The sequence below is a fragment of the Panthera leo genome, chromosome A3 (assembly GCF_018350215.1).
Source record: "Panthera leo isolate Ple1 chromosome A3, P.leo_Ple1_pat1.1, whole genome shotgun sequence".
Classification (NCBI taxonomy): Eukaryota; Metazoa; Chordata; class Mammalia; order Carnivora; family Felidae; genus Panthera; species Panthera leo.
In genome coordinates, this window is record NC_056681.1 from 45,236,332 (window position 1) to 45,251,145 (window position 14,814).

Sequence of the window (14,814 nt, forward strand, 5' to 3'; positions counted from 1 at the left end):
GAGAGAAATGAACCCCCGAGCCCTTCACAAGAAACCCCTCACAGAGTTTCCACAGAGAATTTGGTCTCTATTTCTCCAGAGAAAAAGAAGCGTAACAACAACTGGGAAACTGAATATGATGAAGAGCAGTGTGAGGAATAATGGCTTCAGGTTTTTCATCTGTAATGAGATACCTAATGATATTCCTGTGGGGACTAAAAGAGGAACAAAAAGCTATTTCTTTAAAAATGAGTTTTTTTAAAAAAATTAAGATTAAGGAAGCAGTTTATTCAAGACTTTTAATCACCTGTTATGTACCAAGCACTACACTTACTAGTGTCTGAGATGTTTTTGGAAGCACACATTTCCCCAAATCAAAAACTGGTCATGAGTTCATCTTTAGAATTGCTTCTAAGACTACAGAAAAAAGGGACAGATCTGAGATTTGACTAGTTTTGAGAATAAGGCTCACTACCAGGAAGTCACTAATTAAAACACACTGGTTTTAAGCTTGCCAACATTGTAGAGCAGAAACTACAGAATGCCAGTGCATAGGCACACGGCATGGGTTATGAGGTCAGACTCACTTGGTTCAAACAACATGGTACGTGTCGGCAAAGGGCACACGTAGGTAGGCTGTTTGATTTAGGCAAGCCTCTGTTCCTCACTGGAAAAAGAGGTAGCTGCAGAGACTAAATGAGAATGAATGTCCACTGGCTGCCACTGTCAACCAAAGACACAGATTAGGTGGGAGCAATGAACTCTTCTTAGCGTAGCAAACATGCAAGGTTATTCCTTGAGAGTAAAAACACCAAAGGTACAGCATATGCAGATGGCACCAGATTCTAGTTACAGAATGACTTTTGGGTGTCTCGGAAGGTGCATTCATTCCTAAAGCTGTGTCATCCAAGCACATACAAAGACAGACAGGAATGAAGTGGTCTGATATATTTTCACATACCACTGACGGGAGTCCAGATTTTTTAGCTCTCTCAATAGTTTTGAATTTTTCTTCAACAGATGGAAATTCTTTCTATAAAAAAAAGAGATGGAAGAAAAGTCATGTAATCACAGACCAATTATGCCGTTTCCAACCAATCAACAAACCCACCTATTCATTCATCCATCCATCCATCCATCCATCCATCTATGTATCCATGACCCTCTTCATTCACGAAAGATTTGTGATCTAAGCCCACCGAACGAACTCCATTCTCCTTAAAGACATTCAAAGGCATCAAAATTCACCCATCACCATCCATTGACACTGGATGGTGCTGTAGGAGATGAGTGTGTCACTTATATGCTTGTGTCTGTGTCTGTTTTCACTATCAGCTCTGCTATGAATACCTTTACCCTACTTCTGTTCTTAGAAACCCCACTCCACTGTCAGGGTCCAGCTCAAACCAACCCCCGTCCACAGTCTTCCCCACCACCCCACACTACCCACTGGATTAACTGTTCCTCTTGGCCTCGTGTGTCATGCTATCTTTCATCAGAGTTGTGCCAAATCTACCTCCCTCACTAGACCTAAGGTGAGATGGTGACTTACTCATCTTTGTAGTCCATTTGCATCTTTTGTGATGACAGAATCAATGATGGACAGAGCAGTAATTAAAACACACACACACACACACACACACATACACACAGAGAGAGAAAATGTCCAATACCCTTTAAAATATACAAGACCTGGCTGAAATTCAATCTGTGCATCAGCATAGCATGATTAGTTCCACTTCTAGCTTTAACTTAGCAGCGGAAAATAAGCTGTAAATGCTGAAAGACAAATCTCCATTTCTATTCTCTGCTTCCCAAACCTCAAATTGAGAACAAGAACAATCACACAAAGATAATGATAAAATAGGTGAAGGTCTAGAAAGAATCGTTACCTTCTGTCCCAAGAATTCATCCCCAAGTCATCGAGCAACAACCTGCAGAAATAAAAGGGTCCTCGTGGCTCCACTGGTGAGGGCTGCTCCTGGCTGGTGACTTTCATGGCTGAGTCAGAGTTACACCTCTGGATGTAGTCGTCTTCTTGGGCGTTCTGGCGCAAAATGACCTCGATGATTTCCTTCTCTTGGTCACGGGTCATTCCTCGCGGGGGTGGGGAAGGCTCATTTAGATTTAGCTGTGATGGTAGAAGGCATTCGGGACTCGTGTGGCCAATATTTTCAAGTAATTTGTCAAGCACATCTTCTCCCTCCTCAGTTTGAGAAAAATCTTTCTGAGCTCCCAAAGCTTGAGGATGCCAGCCAGAAATCAGAAATGCAGGATTTCTGCTGCTGGGTGCTAAGCAGCCTTCCAAAGGTCCGTATAAAACCTTTCCATCCCAAGAGTACTTCCCTGAGATATCCCGCACAATTACTCTGACATCGGACAAGGCGCCCCCCGGCGAGCCACTTGCTGGCCCTTCTGCGGGTGTCTGAAGGTAGGAGATGAGGGTGCTGTCATTCAGCACAAAGAGCTGCAGGTTTGGGCTCCGGAACACCTCAGAGGACAGCTCGGGAGCCTCGGCGTGTACATTGTCATGGTTCTCACTGACCAGACTGTGCAGCACGGCAGGACCCCCACGGAGTGGGAAGTGCCCCAGGTGGTTCACCAGGTGGGCCATCACCATGCGGGCGGTCAGAGGGATCAGCTCCAAACTCCTCCTCTTCCGCTCTGTGAGCAGGGTAAAGCAACATACCAGACAGTGGGGAAGGAAGGTTAAAATCTGTACTCGGGATACTGGATTTGTTTTAGTGTGGGAATTTTTTTCATCTATTTTCTTTTTTGACACTAATTCTATTTTAATTAAAAGTACAATTTAAGTAGATTGCTAAAACAACCAACTTCCACGAAGATCTCATTCTGAAAGGGACACTTAAAAATATGTAGACGTAAGGGCGCCTGGGTGGCTCAGTCGGTTAAGCGTCTGACTTCAGCTCAGGTCACGATCTCACGGTCCGTGAGGTCGAGCCCCGCGTCGGGCTCTGGGCTGATGGCTCAGAGCCTGGAGCCTGCTTCCGACTCTGTGTCTCCCTCTCTCTCTGCCCCTCCCCCGTTCATGCTCTGTCTCTCTCTGTCTCAAAAATAAATAAACATTAAAAAAAAATTTAAAAAAATATGTAGATGTAGCAGGAAACAAAAGAGAAAGTTCCTTGTCCTGAAAGATCCTATGGTTCTGGGTCCAGGCCCCAGAAATTAACCTCATTCCCCTCACCAGGGTAAGTGCAGATGCTGATAAGTAAATGAATCAAGTCTGTGACGTCTTGGATTTGAAGCACTGTGCTTTAAGATCTCTGTGACAACTTATGTTTTGTTATTTGGGTATTTGAAATCTTTAATGGAATCGGATATATTAACTAACTCATGGAAATACTTGGAAGGTTTAAGTAAATTTGCAGTTGATGATTAAATGCCCAGGAGCAAGTGACTTACAAAATTTTTAAGGCTGTGTAAAAAGACTAACACAGCATGTAAAGATATGCCCTGTGAAATGTTGGAGGTGGAAGGAAGAAGCAGAGAACCTGATCTATGGTCTTGGAGTGAAGCAAGTACTTAAGCTTCAGAGTGGTCAGGGAAATTGTACGCTGCCACATTTAGAAAATAACTGTGTATTAATGCAAGCACAGGTGAAAATGAAATCTTTTAATTTCAACAAAAAATATCACTAGATATTTAAACAAAGTAAGACTTATACTTTGGGCTTAAAGGTTTAGGAAATACTTGGTTTCTAAATTCACAAAATGAAAAATCAAATATTAATTAAACAAAATAATTATAAATATGCTTTCTCATGCTAAATACCTCCCCTCTCAGACAGTAAAAATTCAACAGACTTATCTATAAAACATCAAGTGGATGATGTATAAATCCCAGAAATATACAATCATATTCTAGAATATAAGAAATTCTGTGTGATGACTGAGGAGAACAAGATTGTCCTCACTTTTCTTGAGTTTCTTCTTAATTTTTGCTATTCAATGAACAAGAAATCATCTGTCTTCAATGCAAAATAAAACTTCACATAAAAACTTCAGTGTTCATAAATAAAGGTCATCTACATCCATCTCTGACACTGAACTCTCCTTCTTGACACTCGTAGAAGAGTGTATGATTTCCATACAGCTGAGAAACTTAAACACCTCAACTAATTCCCTTGAAATCACAGTTATGAATGCTTTTGCTTTTGTGTCCATATTAACTTTTTCAAAAGTTACAGATGCTTTTTATTCATGCTTATCATTCCATATGAATATATGCTCCATCAGAAATGTTAATGCCCCAAACAACAAAGGTAGGGCCAGCTGGGGGCTCAGGAGTCCGTGGTGTAAGACACTACATGGTGATGACAGGATGGAGCAGGCTCTGGAACTAGCGACAAAGGTCCAATTTGGTAAAGCCCAAAGCACACAACTGGAAAGGCAACTTTCCTCTGCTTCCTCTTATAAAGGTCGTGCTTTCAATTTGAGATAGATACAAATTTGTATTTTAATAAATGTGTTTGAATTCTACAGTGGGAAGTTAACTGGAGTCACACCAATCAACTCATAAACCATGACACACCCAGTAAAAAAAAAAGAAGTATCTTTGGCACTGAAGAGTAAGGAAAGGGAACATTTGTTAAATAAAAATTGTTCTTCCCTGGCCAACTTCAGCTAAATTCACTGCCTGTGAGTTCCCTGGAAAATAAAGAGAAAATCTAGACTCCATTTGTGAAAAAGCAATCTTGTAACTTCCACAAACAATTAAAAAAATATAATCTGGGACATGCTCAGTTGGTTAAGTGTTTGACTCTTGATCTCAGCTCAGGTCATGATCTCATGGTTTGTAAGTTTGAGTCTCAAGTTGGGCTCTGCGCTAGCAGCATGGAACCTGCTTGGGATTCTCTCTCTCCCTTTCTCTCTGCCCCACCCTCACTCACACTCTTACTCAAAACTAAGTAAATAAACATTAAAAAAATATAATCTAAATATTTATCTTATTTTGCTAAATTTACAAATGAAATAGAAAAGCAGTAATTTCAGTATGTCTTTTAAGTTTCATTTTTTACAGTTCCTCCCTTTCCTTCTTTTTAAAGCAATTAGGCATTAATAATGAGAAATTTGAGCACCTCTGATTAGCATCAGTGTCTTTTCCTCAATCTGGGCCAGTAGCCACTTCAACTGTGGGGGAGCAGATGTGTCTCTTGTCTGTGACTATTTGAAAGTAGTATTTATGTCAAATAGTAGATAACAGTGGGTGAAAGGGTCATTTGAAAACAATAAATAAAAATATAATATTGCATCTCAGAAACATGGGAGAATAAATAGCTTGGTTATGAATGACAAATTATGACATCGAATGAAAAAAAAAACTCAAATATGAGCACATTTCTGTTTAACCTAAAATACTTCAGGTGTCCTCTTTAATTGTTCTCCCATTTCATAGAGGATGTACCTATTCAGCAAGGGTGTGTGTGCCAACAGGTTTTTAAGCTGCTTTGCTTTTGTATGTAATTAAACTGTTGGTGAATTTTCAAACTCGTTTGCCACCGAAATTCAAATAATTATTTTTAGCACCAGAGAACTAGGGTAGGACAAGACTGCACAAGGTCCTAAGGTTTTCTGGAGAATACTCAAGTCAAAGAGTGTTGTACATCGAAAGAAAGGCAGTACAGAAAATTTAAATGTGCATTTTTAGGTTTCTTGTTTTTCACTAACCTATCAATCTCCCACTATTTTCAAGAGACAGATCATAATATGTGCTGAACTTATTTTAAGGACAGTCATGTGGGATGAGACTATAATTAATGGCTTTAGGAAAAAGTAAGTTCTTTTTCTTCTAAGACATAGACTGCATGGTAGGAACCAACAAACAAACAAACAAAAAAACAGATCATGGGTCATTTTGATTATTTTTTTTTAAGATATGGTTTGAATTTCTAACCATGGGGAAAAAAATCAAGAAATATTGCAGTCTAAAAAAACTGTGGAAGTCCAGAAAAAGACAACTAAATGATTATGCAAATGGAGGTAAACAATAGTGTGAACATGTGCTGTGTACTGTCCACCAGCACAACTAAATGTAAGTCTTTACTCTGTGGAAAAATCTCAGTAAATGCTGTGCTATTTCAGAACCTGGTCATTAAATCTTTGATTCAAATTTCACCTCCATTACTTCTGGCTTCTATACCCTTGGGAAAATCCCTCACCTCAGTGTGCTCATTTATAAAATCAGGACTGACTGATTCCAAAGCCCTTGCCCCTGACTGGTGCCCTCACTTCTGTTCTCTTCCTTGTCACCTTGCTTGTGCCCTTCCCCTTGACCTGAACCATACTCCAGATTCCGCAGTCTTGCAAGCACTACCCTGGACTCCATGCTCTCACCTGGCTACTATTCTTCCTTTGTCCACCAAAGGCTCCAGCAGGAATGTCTGCGGGTTCTGAATAGACATCCCCAAATCACCTGCTCCGGCTATCTGGCTACAGACTAACTGCCATGCCCAAAGTACTCAGCAAAACCCACCACCCAGTGCTTAGTTGGGAAATAAAACAGCTCCTGTTCTGGCCCCACCCTCCCTGATGTTTCTGAAGCATGGAGCATTGCTGACATTCCTTGGCTCTTTATTCCCTTTCTTCCCTCAGAAGTGAATTCTTCACTTTTCAGAACTCTTTCATGGTTCTTTCTCCATTTCCCTGACTGCTTTCCTGGTGACATTCCCTCATTCTTTTTTCCTTAAGGATGTTTTTACCCCCAAAATTCATTCTTGGGCTAGGTTTTAACTTGCAAAGTCCATACCATTTTCATGGATGATCTAACACTCCACACCCACATTTTTTTTTTTTTTTAACTTTTAACTTTGAGACAAAGACCGACATACATTTATAAGAAATAATACAGAGAGATCCCAAATATCCTTCATCCCCCTGGTAATATCTTACATAGCCTAGCTATAGGACAGTATCACAATTTGGAAATTTTGACATTGATATACTTCATTAATATTCAGAGTCTACTCAGTTTACATGCTCTTGTGTGTGTGTATGTTTGGTTCTATGCAATTATTTCACATGTACAGATGATACACCCACATTCTAACTCACATTTCAAGGCCTGGAGATAGGCTCTTGTCATTTCAGGAAGAAGCATGGATGAGGAGGACATACAGCATTCCCTAATCCTGACAATACCCACATATCCCAAAACAGACCCTCTGGGGGTGCCTGGCTGGCTTGGTTGGCACAGCGTGCGACTCTTGGTCTCAGGGTTGTGAGTCCAAGCCCCATGTTGGGTGTACAGATAACTTAAAAACAAAATCTAAAATAAAATAAAATAAAATAAAATAAAATAAAATAAAATAAAACAGACCCCCCGCCATGAGCAGAGCCTCAAACTGTGGCATGTAAATCCCCACCTCTCTCTTTCAATGCTCTCCTAGTCTATAACACTCGACCAGATCCTTTCAAAGTCTGTTCATCCTTCTAAGGCTGGCTTAAGTCCTTCCCCATGGGAAGTCCCCATGGTGCTACTGATCCACAAATGAGTCCTTCTGCATTTATCCTGTCTCTCTAGTTACATGTTAAGTTCCCTGGGGATAGAAAATGAGCTGTTTTTGTGGGTCTCATAGGTCTGACACAGGTCCTCAATACAAAATTCAACTAAGATGGGAAAAGAGAAGAAACAGAAAAAAAGAAACAAGGAAAGCGTAATTTCCTATCACATAGGGGTCTAGAAACCAGAATTTTAATAACTAGATTTTAAAAAACAATGTAGCAAGCATGGGCAAAAGATTACAATCTTTCCTTTTCCTGCCCATGAGAATTAATGTTCTGAAGAATCTTACCCTCTTCCACTGTGAGCAGGTTGCCCAAATCTGCTGATGAATGATATTGGACTGGCTCCGAATTCTTCACATTTGCCAGTGGCAGGAAGGGGTCGTAATCCGGGGATGACAGGTCGGCCAGGGTCAGTGTGTAGTGACTCTGTTGAGTATATGTGCTTGAGCCACACACACAGCAGTGCAGAACCTGTAAAAAGCAATGTGTGCCATGGATGCCACGAACATCCTGTCCCTGACAATCTGCCAACAGCACTTTGAGAGGTAGGACTCTCGCTTGGTAATATCTGAGAACATAGAATCCTTTCCGTTCTAAATTATCTTCCTGCTATTTGCAAGGTTATTTTTCTCCTTTTATATCAATACCAATAAATATATTTTCAACACAAAAGGAAAGTAAAAGTTAGAAAGTGCTTATTTTGCCATTCTGGGTGATCGCACACACCCAAGTCCTGCTTCTGTCCACCAGAATGTTCACAGACCTTCTTTTTCCAGTTCCAAACTCTACTACCCAAATGTCCAAATAGATATCTAAATCATGGCGTACTCTTACTGTGTAATACTAAAGAGCGATGAGTGAAAAACTCACAACTATTCCCAACGGTATGAATGAATGAACCCCTTGAAAATAATGTTGAGTGAAGGGCGTCAGACACAGAAGCACATACTGCATAAATCCAGCTACACAAAGTTCAAAACAATCTACACCGTTACACAGGTTAGTTGCTGCCCCAGGTATGTGTATGGGGATAGTAATCAGCAGGGAGCCAGCATAGGTCCTTCTGTAATGCTGAGACTATTCAGTTTCTGCAGCCAGGATCTGGTTTCACAGGTGTGCTCGCTTTGTGAAAATTCATCAAGCTCTCACTTATGACTGGATGCATATTATACTTCAATAAAAAGTTTCCTTTACAGATAAAACCACGTTGTTCAATAAATTTGTGACTCATGTTAACTAGGGGGGGACATTTTTATTGGTAAAACAATTTTAAGAGAAATCTTTTAAGAAAAGAAATGTTAGAAAAGAGACAAATTTAAATGACTGTGGCTACTTTAGGTTGTCAAGCCAAGCCTTACATAGGTTTATAAACCACAGAGATGACAGAGTATCTAATGAATTAAAATCTTTGAATGAATTAAAAATAACATAGTTATTAAAATCTCTGACCACTAAAAAAACCATTTAAAAGTACAATACTTTTTAGAATTTCAGCTATGTTTTATATTTAATACATTTCAAAATAAGGCAACACAGTAATCAGTTAATGACTTGGAATATTATTTTTTTAAAGGTTACTAGTAAAGGTTTCTTACTAAAACAATTAAAAACAGGGGCACCTCGGTGGCTCAATCGGTTAAGTGTCCAAGTATGGATTTCAGCTCCGATCATGGTCTCACAGTTCGTGGGTTTGATTTCCACACTGGGCTCTGTGCTGACACTGTGGAACCTGCTTGAGATTCTCTCTCTCTCCTGCCTTTTCTGCCCCTTCCTGCCCTCCCCTCCTCAAAATAAATAGATCAAATTAAAAAAAATAAACAACAGAATTGTCCCTGAGTACTAATTATTCAATTGATACACAAATGCCAAATTCATAAATAAACCTTTCACAGGACAGACTGTAAAGCCAATATAGAAGGGCAATATAAAGGATCCAGAGCAAACACCATATACCCAGTCATCAGTAGAGGTTGAAATTTGAATATTTTAAGTACCATAAAAATGATGAAGCTAAAAACTTTGATGTGATATATTTCCTTAGTGTATTTCTTAAGATCTTGTAAAGCAAAGGGATTACTGAGACCTTTATACTTATTGATAAACAATTGATAAAACAATTTTGTCAAACTAAGACTGTAAATATTCCTAAAATATAAACATTTCTTTTAAAAATTAAGTAGAGATAGACCATGTTACATGAAAATTGGGGATTCTGATCAAACTGCAGTTGTTTAAAGATGGCAGTCGTGTGAAAATGCATGTTTCTTTCACTTGGTAACCACTGCTTCTCTACAATTACTTCTGTCCTGTTTTCACTCCTTAAATTATTCATTTCTTTTAAAATGTTTTACCTCTCCCCATATCTTTTCCAAAAGGGCACAAATAAATAAATAAATAAATACATGCACAGACATATTTGGGCGATTCTCTGATGCTTAAGTCTATACTCTATGTCCATGAGGCACAAATGGAGACTCACCCTATAGATATAATCCAGCAAAGGGGCTCTGCACGAGTGCTGCTCCTCCAGGGCTACTGTGGACACTGGGTGGAGAAGGGTGTTCACTGGCAATGCCATGCACCAGTCCAAGAGGCAGAGTAGCAAGGATACAATAAACTGGAAGAGGAAACAGGCCCAATACTGTACACTGCAGTCTTTTAAACTTCACTATATGTCGCAGCAAACAACAAACTGTCCCTGCACAATAGTAATTACTCAGTGGACACACAAATGCAGAAGAAATGAATGAGTAAATAAAGTTTTCAAAGGGGAGACAGTTAGGACCAATACAAAAGAATAATAAAGGATATCCCTGCATGTAACATTGTTTTTCATTTTATCTTACATTAAAAAAAAAAAAAAAAAACAGACTGGGGAAAACTTAGCTGATGTGCCACCTACCTTCTTATCTGTTTCCACTGAGGAGTACTCTGCACTTGGTAAAAGAAAAGCAATTGTGGCCACAAGGATCTGCATAAAGACAAACCTCTAATCAAACAGACCATAGTAATAGTTTATGAAACCATATGATAAGAGTCTCAAGATGGCCTTGCACTAAACCCAGCTTGGTGCCAGTTCACTTGAGGAAGGTGATAAGAAGCCAAGAGCCAGTTTAGAGCTCTGTGTGATCCTGAAAATCGGGAGAAAGTCATAGAGCCATGCCTCGTCTCTATTCCACTCTCCTGGTGGTGAAATTGGGGCCCCAGAGGAAGGGACATTTCTCTCTGAGGTCACACAATCCCCATCATCAGTCTCCGCACTTAATGCAATGAAAGTAAAAAAAAATATTTTCAAAAATAACTATGAAAATGCTCCCATTTGATTTTCTTATAAACCACCCCAGGTCTCCACCTGTTATCCTGGTATAAAAGCACCCCTTTCCTTCTCAAAGCTATTCCCCTTTCAATGATAAACTACAATCGACTCTTGAACAACTCAGCGTGAGAGGTGCTAACCCCCTGACCTTGCACAGGAAGAAATCCATGTATAACTTTTGTCTCCCCCCCCAAATTTAACTACTAATAGCCTACTACTGGCCAGAAGCCTCAACAATAATATAAATCGTTGATTAACATATATTTTGTATGTTGTATGTATTTTATGTTGTACTCTTACAATATAGTAAGCTAGACAGAAAAAAAATATTAAAAAAATCATAAGGATGAGAAAATACATATATAGTGTACTATATTTATCAGAAAAAATCCACATATAGATACATGCAGTTCAAACCCATGTTGTTCAAAGGTCAACTGTGTACAGTTGCCCTAAAACCCAACTTTATAACTTGCGGCATCTTCTATCCCTATGTCCAAACCTCTGTTCTGCCCTAGGTCACCTAAGCTCTTGGGGAGAACAGAGTGATCTCGCTGGTGAAATCTGTCTAGGGCTGAGAGGAAATAAATCAGTATCACTTCTTCTCTCCCCCTGTAATACCACGCAGAGACAAATCACATTTCTTTGAAGAGTTACCACTGGATGTGCAAAGAACAGGGCACGTTTTAAAAAGTGTAGTTTTAGGGGTGCCTGGGTGGCTCAGTTAGCTGAGCATCTGATTCTTGGTTTCGGCTCAGCTGACAGCCTGGAGACTGCTTGGGATTCTTTCTCTCCTCTCTCTGCCCCTCCCCTGCTCATTCTCTCTCACTCTTTCTCTCTCTCTCAAAACAAACAAACTTTAAAATAAAATAAGAAGTGTAGCTTTAAAAACTAGCAGGAATGGATGGGCCTTATATTTAGGTACGTACAGAGGTGAGGGTAGCTGCTCCTTTACAACTAAGCACCCTCAAATGCAACCAGCCTCCGGGATATCATCACTGGGATGATTCTTCCTGTTCCTTCTATCTTTCTCTCCCACCAATTACCACCGCCCTTCCCCCCCCCCCCCCCCCCCCCCCCCCCCCAAGAGGGTATTACAGCAGTAATCTCATTACAGCTGGGTAATCATGCTATGGCAGAGAGCATGATCTGGGGCTTCGGTCTAGGAGAGACTCCTGTTTCACTCAACAGTCCCCCCACCCCCCGCCCCTGCACGGAGGGCATCATAACCAGCTGCCTACTCCTTGTTGGCACCATCCAAATTACTCTCGATGAATGAAGCCCAATCTACAAAAGGTCTCTTTGTTGTGGTCGTGTCTGCCTTTCAAACTCCCCAAGTGTAAAACTCTGCCCTGGAACACTGGTGGCTTCTTTACGTAGTGCCTGAAATCACAGCTGAGAAGAGCCGGTGCAATTTAATCTGAAAATGAATGACCCGTATGGCAATTTAATAGTCGGTACTCTAACAATTATTTGAGTATCTGTAATTAATTAAACACCAAATACAATAACTGGGAAACGCTTACGTGTTAGCATTACAGGACAAAGACTTACTTCTGAAATTTTCCGAGGCAGAGAGGTTTCAAACATCTGAAGCTTTTCCCAGTAGGAAACCAGCAACTGAAGAACATCACAGGCCACCTGAGCCACGACTTTGTTAGGAAACTGTAACAGGAAACAGAACCCCAAACTAAAGGACTGAACTTAACACGTGCATTTGTCCTAAGGAAGAACAAAACATGTATTTCTTTCGAGCGATGTTTAGGATACATTTCCTTGTTACGCATTAATTTTTTGAAAAATGTGTCCTGGTCCCACATTGCACGTGTACCATCCTTTAACTGCCTCTTGTCCACATGTATTAATTTCCTTAACATTCTATAGAAACAAAGAGCTGTTGTTCAGTCATCTGAAAATTAAAACCATAATTTCAAGTGCCTCATTCAGATTGCATAAATAATAGTTTTGACAATTGGAGGAAATTAAAAGGTAGTACATTACTGAGTATTCCCTGTGTGCTGGCCCTTTTAGAACTCTCCTCATTTTCGCATTGATGTATCTTCATTAACACCTCTGCAAGGTAGATATGATCTTCATTTTATAGAAACTTGAAGTGATCAAGTGATTTCCCACCTTATAAAATTAAACTTCACCCACATGTGTAATGTACTAAGAAATGTGAAAATTTGGGAACTGTGAGAATATAATCCTATGTTATAATGTATTTATTCAATTACTTTGAGTGTGTTTTTGGAGTCTGGTGTGTGTACAAGGACCTTTGGATGCTCCCACTTCTTGCTAGATGGGCATGTCAAAGGGGAGGGACGGTACTCACAAAGAACATTGGGTTGGATGGATGAAACAGATGAAAGACACCTTGTGCCTCTCTCCCTGCCCAGAACCTGGGGCTACCCTGCTGTCCCTACCTTATTATCTAAAGCCGAAAGGTTTGTCGCTGATTTTGGGTGTCTAAGGAAACCCCTGGATATGTAGCTTAGTTATTTCCACACCAGGAGCTCCAAGTCACATAAAGCAGGTACCGATTGACCTCAGCACCACACAGACATGGAAAAGTCAACATTTAGCAGCTCAGTGAAAACGTACAGGACGAGGAAGAAGGTAAGGCAAAGGGGATTACTTTGAACTCTGTAGAATAAACACTTTCCAAATACTCCTTCCTGATAGGTGCAAAGTGCACCCAGGGCAAGAGCGTCTGCCCTCAAGGGGCTCTCAGAGCCTGGCCTCTAGGCCTCAGATGACCTGATGCTCACGAGCCTCTTTCAACCCTGCAAACACTCTGGCTTGCTTCTGTCCCAAGGCCTTTGCCCTTACTCCCTGCTTTGCCTGGGATGCTGGCTTCTGCCACATCTCTCAGATCATGGCACTAAAGGCCTCCTCCGTGAGGCCACCTTGCCCATCCCAAGGAGTGGCAGTCTATCTGCTCCAGCTCTTCAGCTCCATCCTGCTTCGCTCTCGTGCTTTCCTCATGGCATTAAGGGCTATCAAGCCGATCATCTGTATTTGTCTGCCTGTTCTTTTGTGTTTGTTTTTCCACATCTTGTTTACCATTATGTTCCTAATGCCTTGCACACCCCCCGGAGAAGTAACGCATGACGAGTCTAAGGTGAAGACAGGAATAGCCACTGGATGTGTTTCCACTGCATCACAGGGGTCAGGTCGTGGGGTGGAAACATAAGGCTGGCATGGCTCTTACATCTAACTAGAAGCTGGGAGCAGACAAGAGGACAACGAGGAAATGAGAGCTATGGTAGACCAGACAAAGAGCCTCTGGGCAGAGGGATGAGGTGTGAGAGAGGGGGCAGGCGGTAGAGAGAATGGGGGAAGGGTGGAGGGAGAGCTGAGGTTAGGCCAGAAGAAGGCAGAGGGAGAGTGTTTCCTTCAAGGCAGCAGGTGGTAAGGCACTGCGGAAGCAAGGTCAGGCTGGAGGGCTGCAGGTGGGATGCTATTACTGACACGTGAATGCTGTGGGTGGTGGTGGGGAGAGACAAATCACTCATTCACTCACTCACTCATTCAGCACATATTCATGGAGTAATGACAATGTGCCAACACTGAGGGTGACACGTGGTAGCTACAGTTGTGAGGAGCACAGCAGGAAGGATAGGTTGTTGAATCGCTGTGTTGTACACCTGAAACTAACATCACACTGTGTGTCAACTATACTGCTTCACTGCTCAACACTGCACTCTGCTCCAACATGCCAGCATCTTCCTGCTCTTAGGATATATACCAACTCGTTTCTACCCCAGGGCCTTTGTACTGGGAGCTCCTTCTGCCCAGAGTGCCCCTTCCCTACACACTGCTCAGCTTCTTCTCATTACTGCTTTCCCCACTCACATGCCTTCACCTTTTCCTTTTACAGAGCATCTCTTGCTCTCAGTCCTCTCTATGGTGCACATGTGTGGTTGCTTGGCCAGTATCAATTCCTCCCTCACTCCTTAACTAATAGATCTATTTTGAGGTGCCTTCCCTCTC

The 14,814-nt window shown here is 41.2% G+C and overlaps 1 protein-coding gene across 8 annotated transcripts in view; it reads right to left on the reverse strand.

The window, feature by feature from the left end:
* Positions 1 to 14,814, reverse strand: part of RALGAPA2 (Ral GTPase activating protein catalytic subunit alpha 2) — a 322,181-nt gene that overhangs the window by 116,742 nt on the left and 190,625 nt on the right. For all 8 annotated transcript variants that reach the window (XM_042931750.1, XM_042931748.1, XM_042931749.1 and 5 more), the window contains 6 exons: positions 12,373 to 12,483; positions 10,405 to 10,473; positions 9,982 to 10,119; positions 7,790 to 7,973; positions 1,872 to 2,643; positions 941 to 1,012 (listed from right to left, as the gene is read on the reverse strand). In XM_042931750.1, coding sequence (XP_042787684.1) covers positions 941 to 1,012; positions 1,872 to 2,643; positions 7,790 to 7,973; positions 9,982 to 10,119; positions 10,405 to 10,473; positions 12,373 to 12,483 — 1,346 coding nt within the window. The remainder of the gene's footprint in view (positions 1 to 940; positions 1,013 to 1,871; positions 2,644 to 7,789; positions 7,974 to 9,981; positions 10,120 to 10,404; positions 10,474 to 12,372; positions 12,484 to 14,814) is intronic.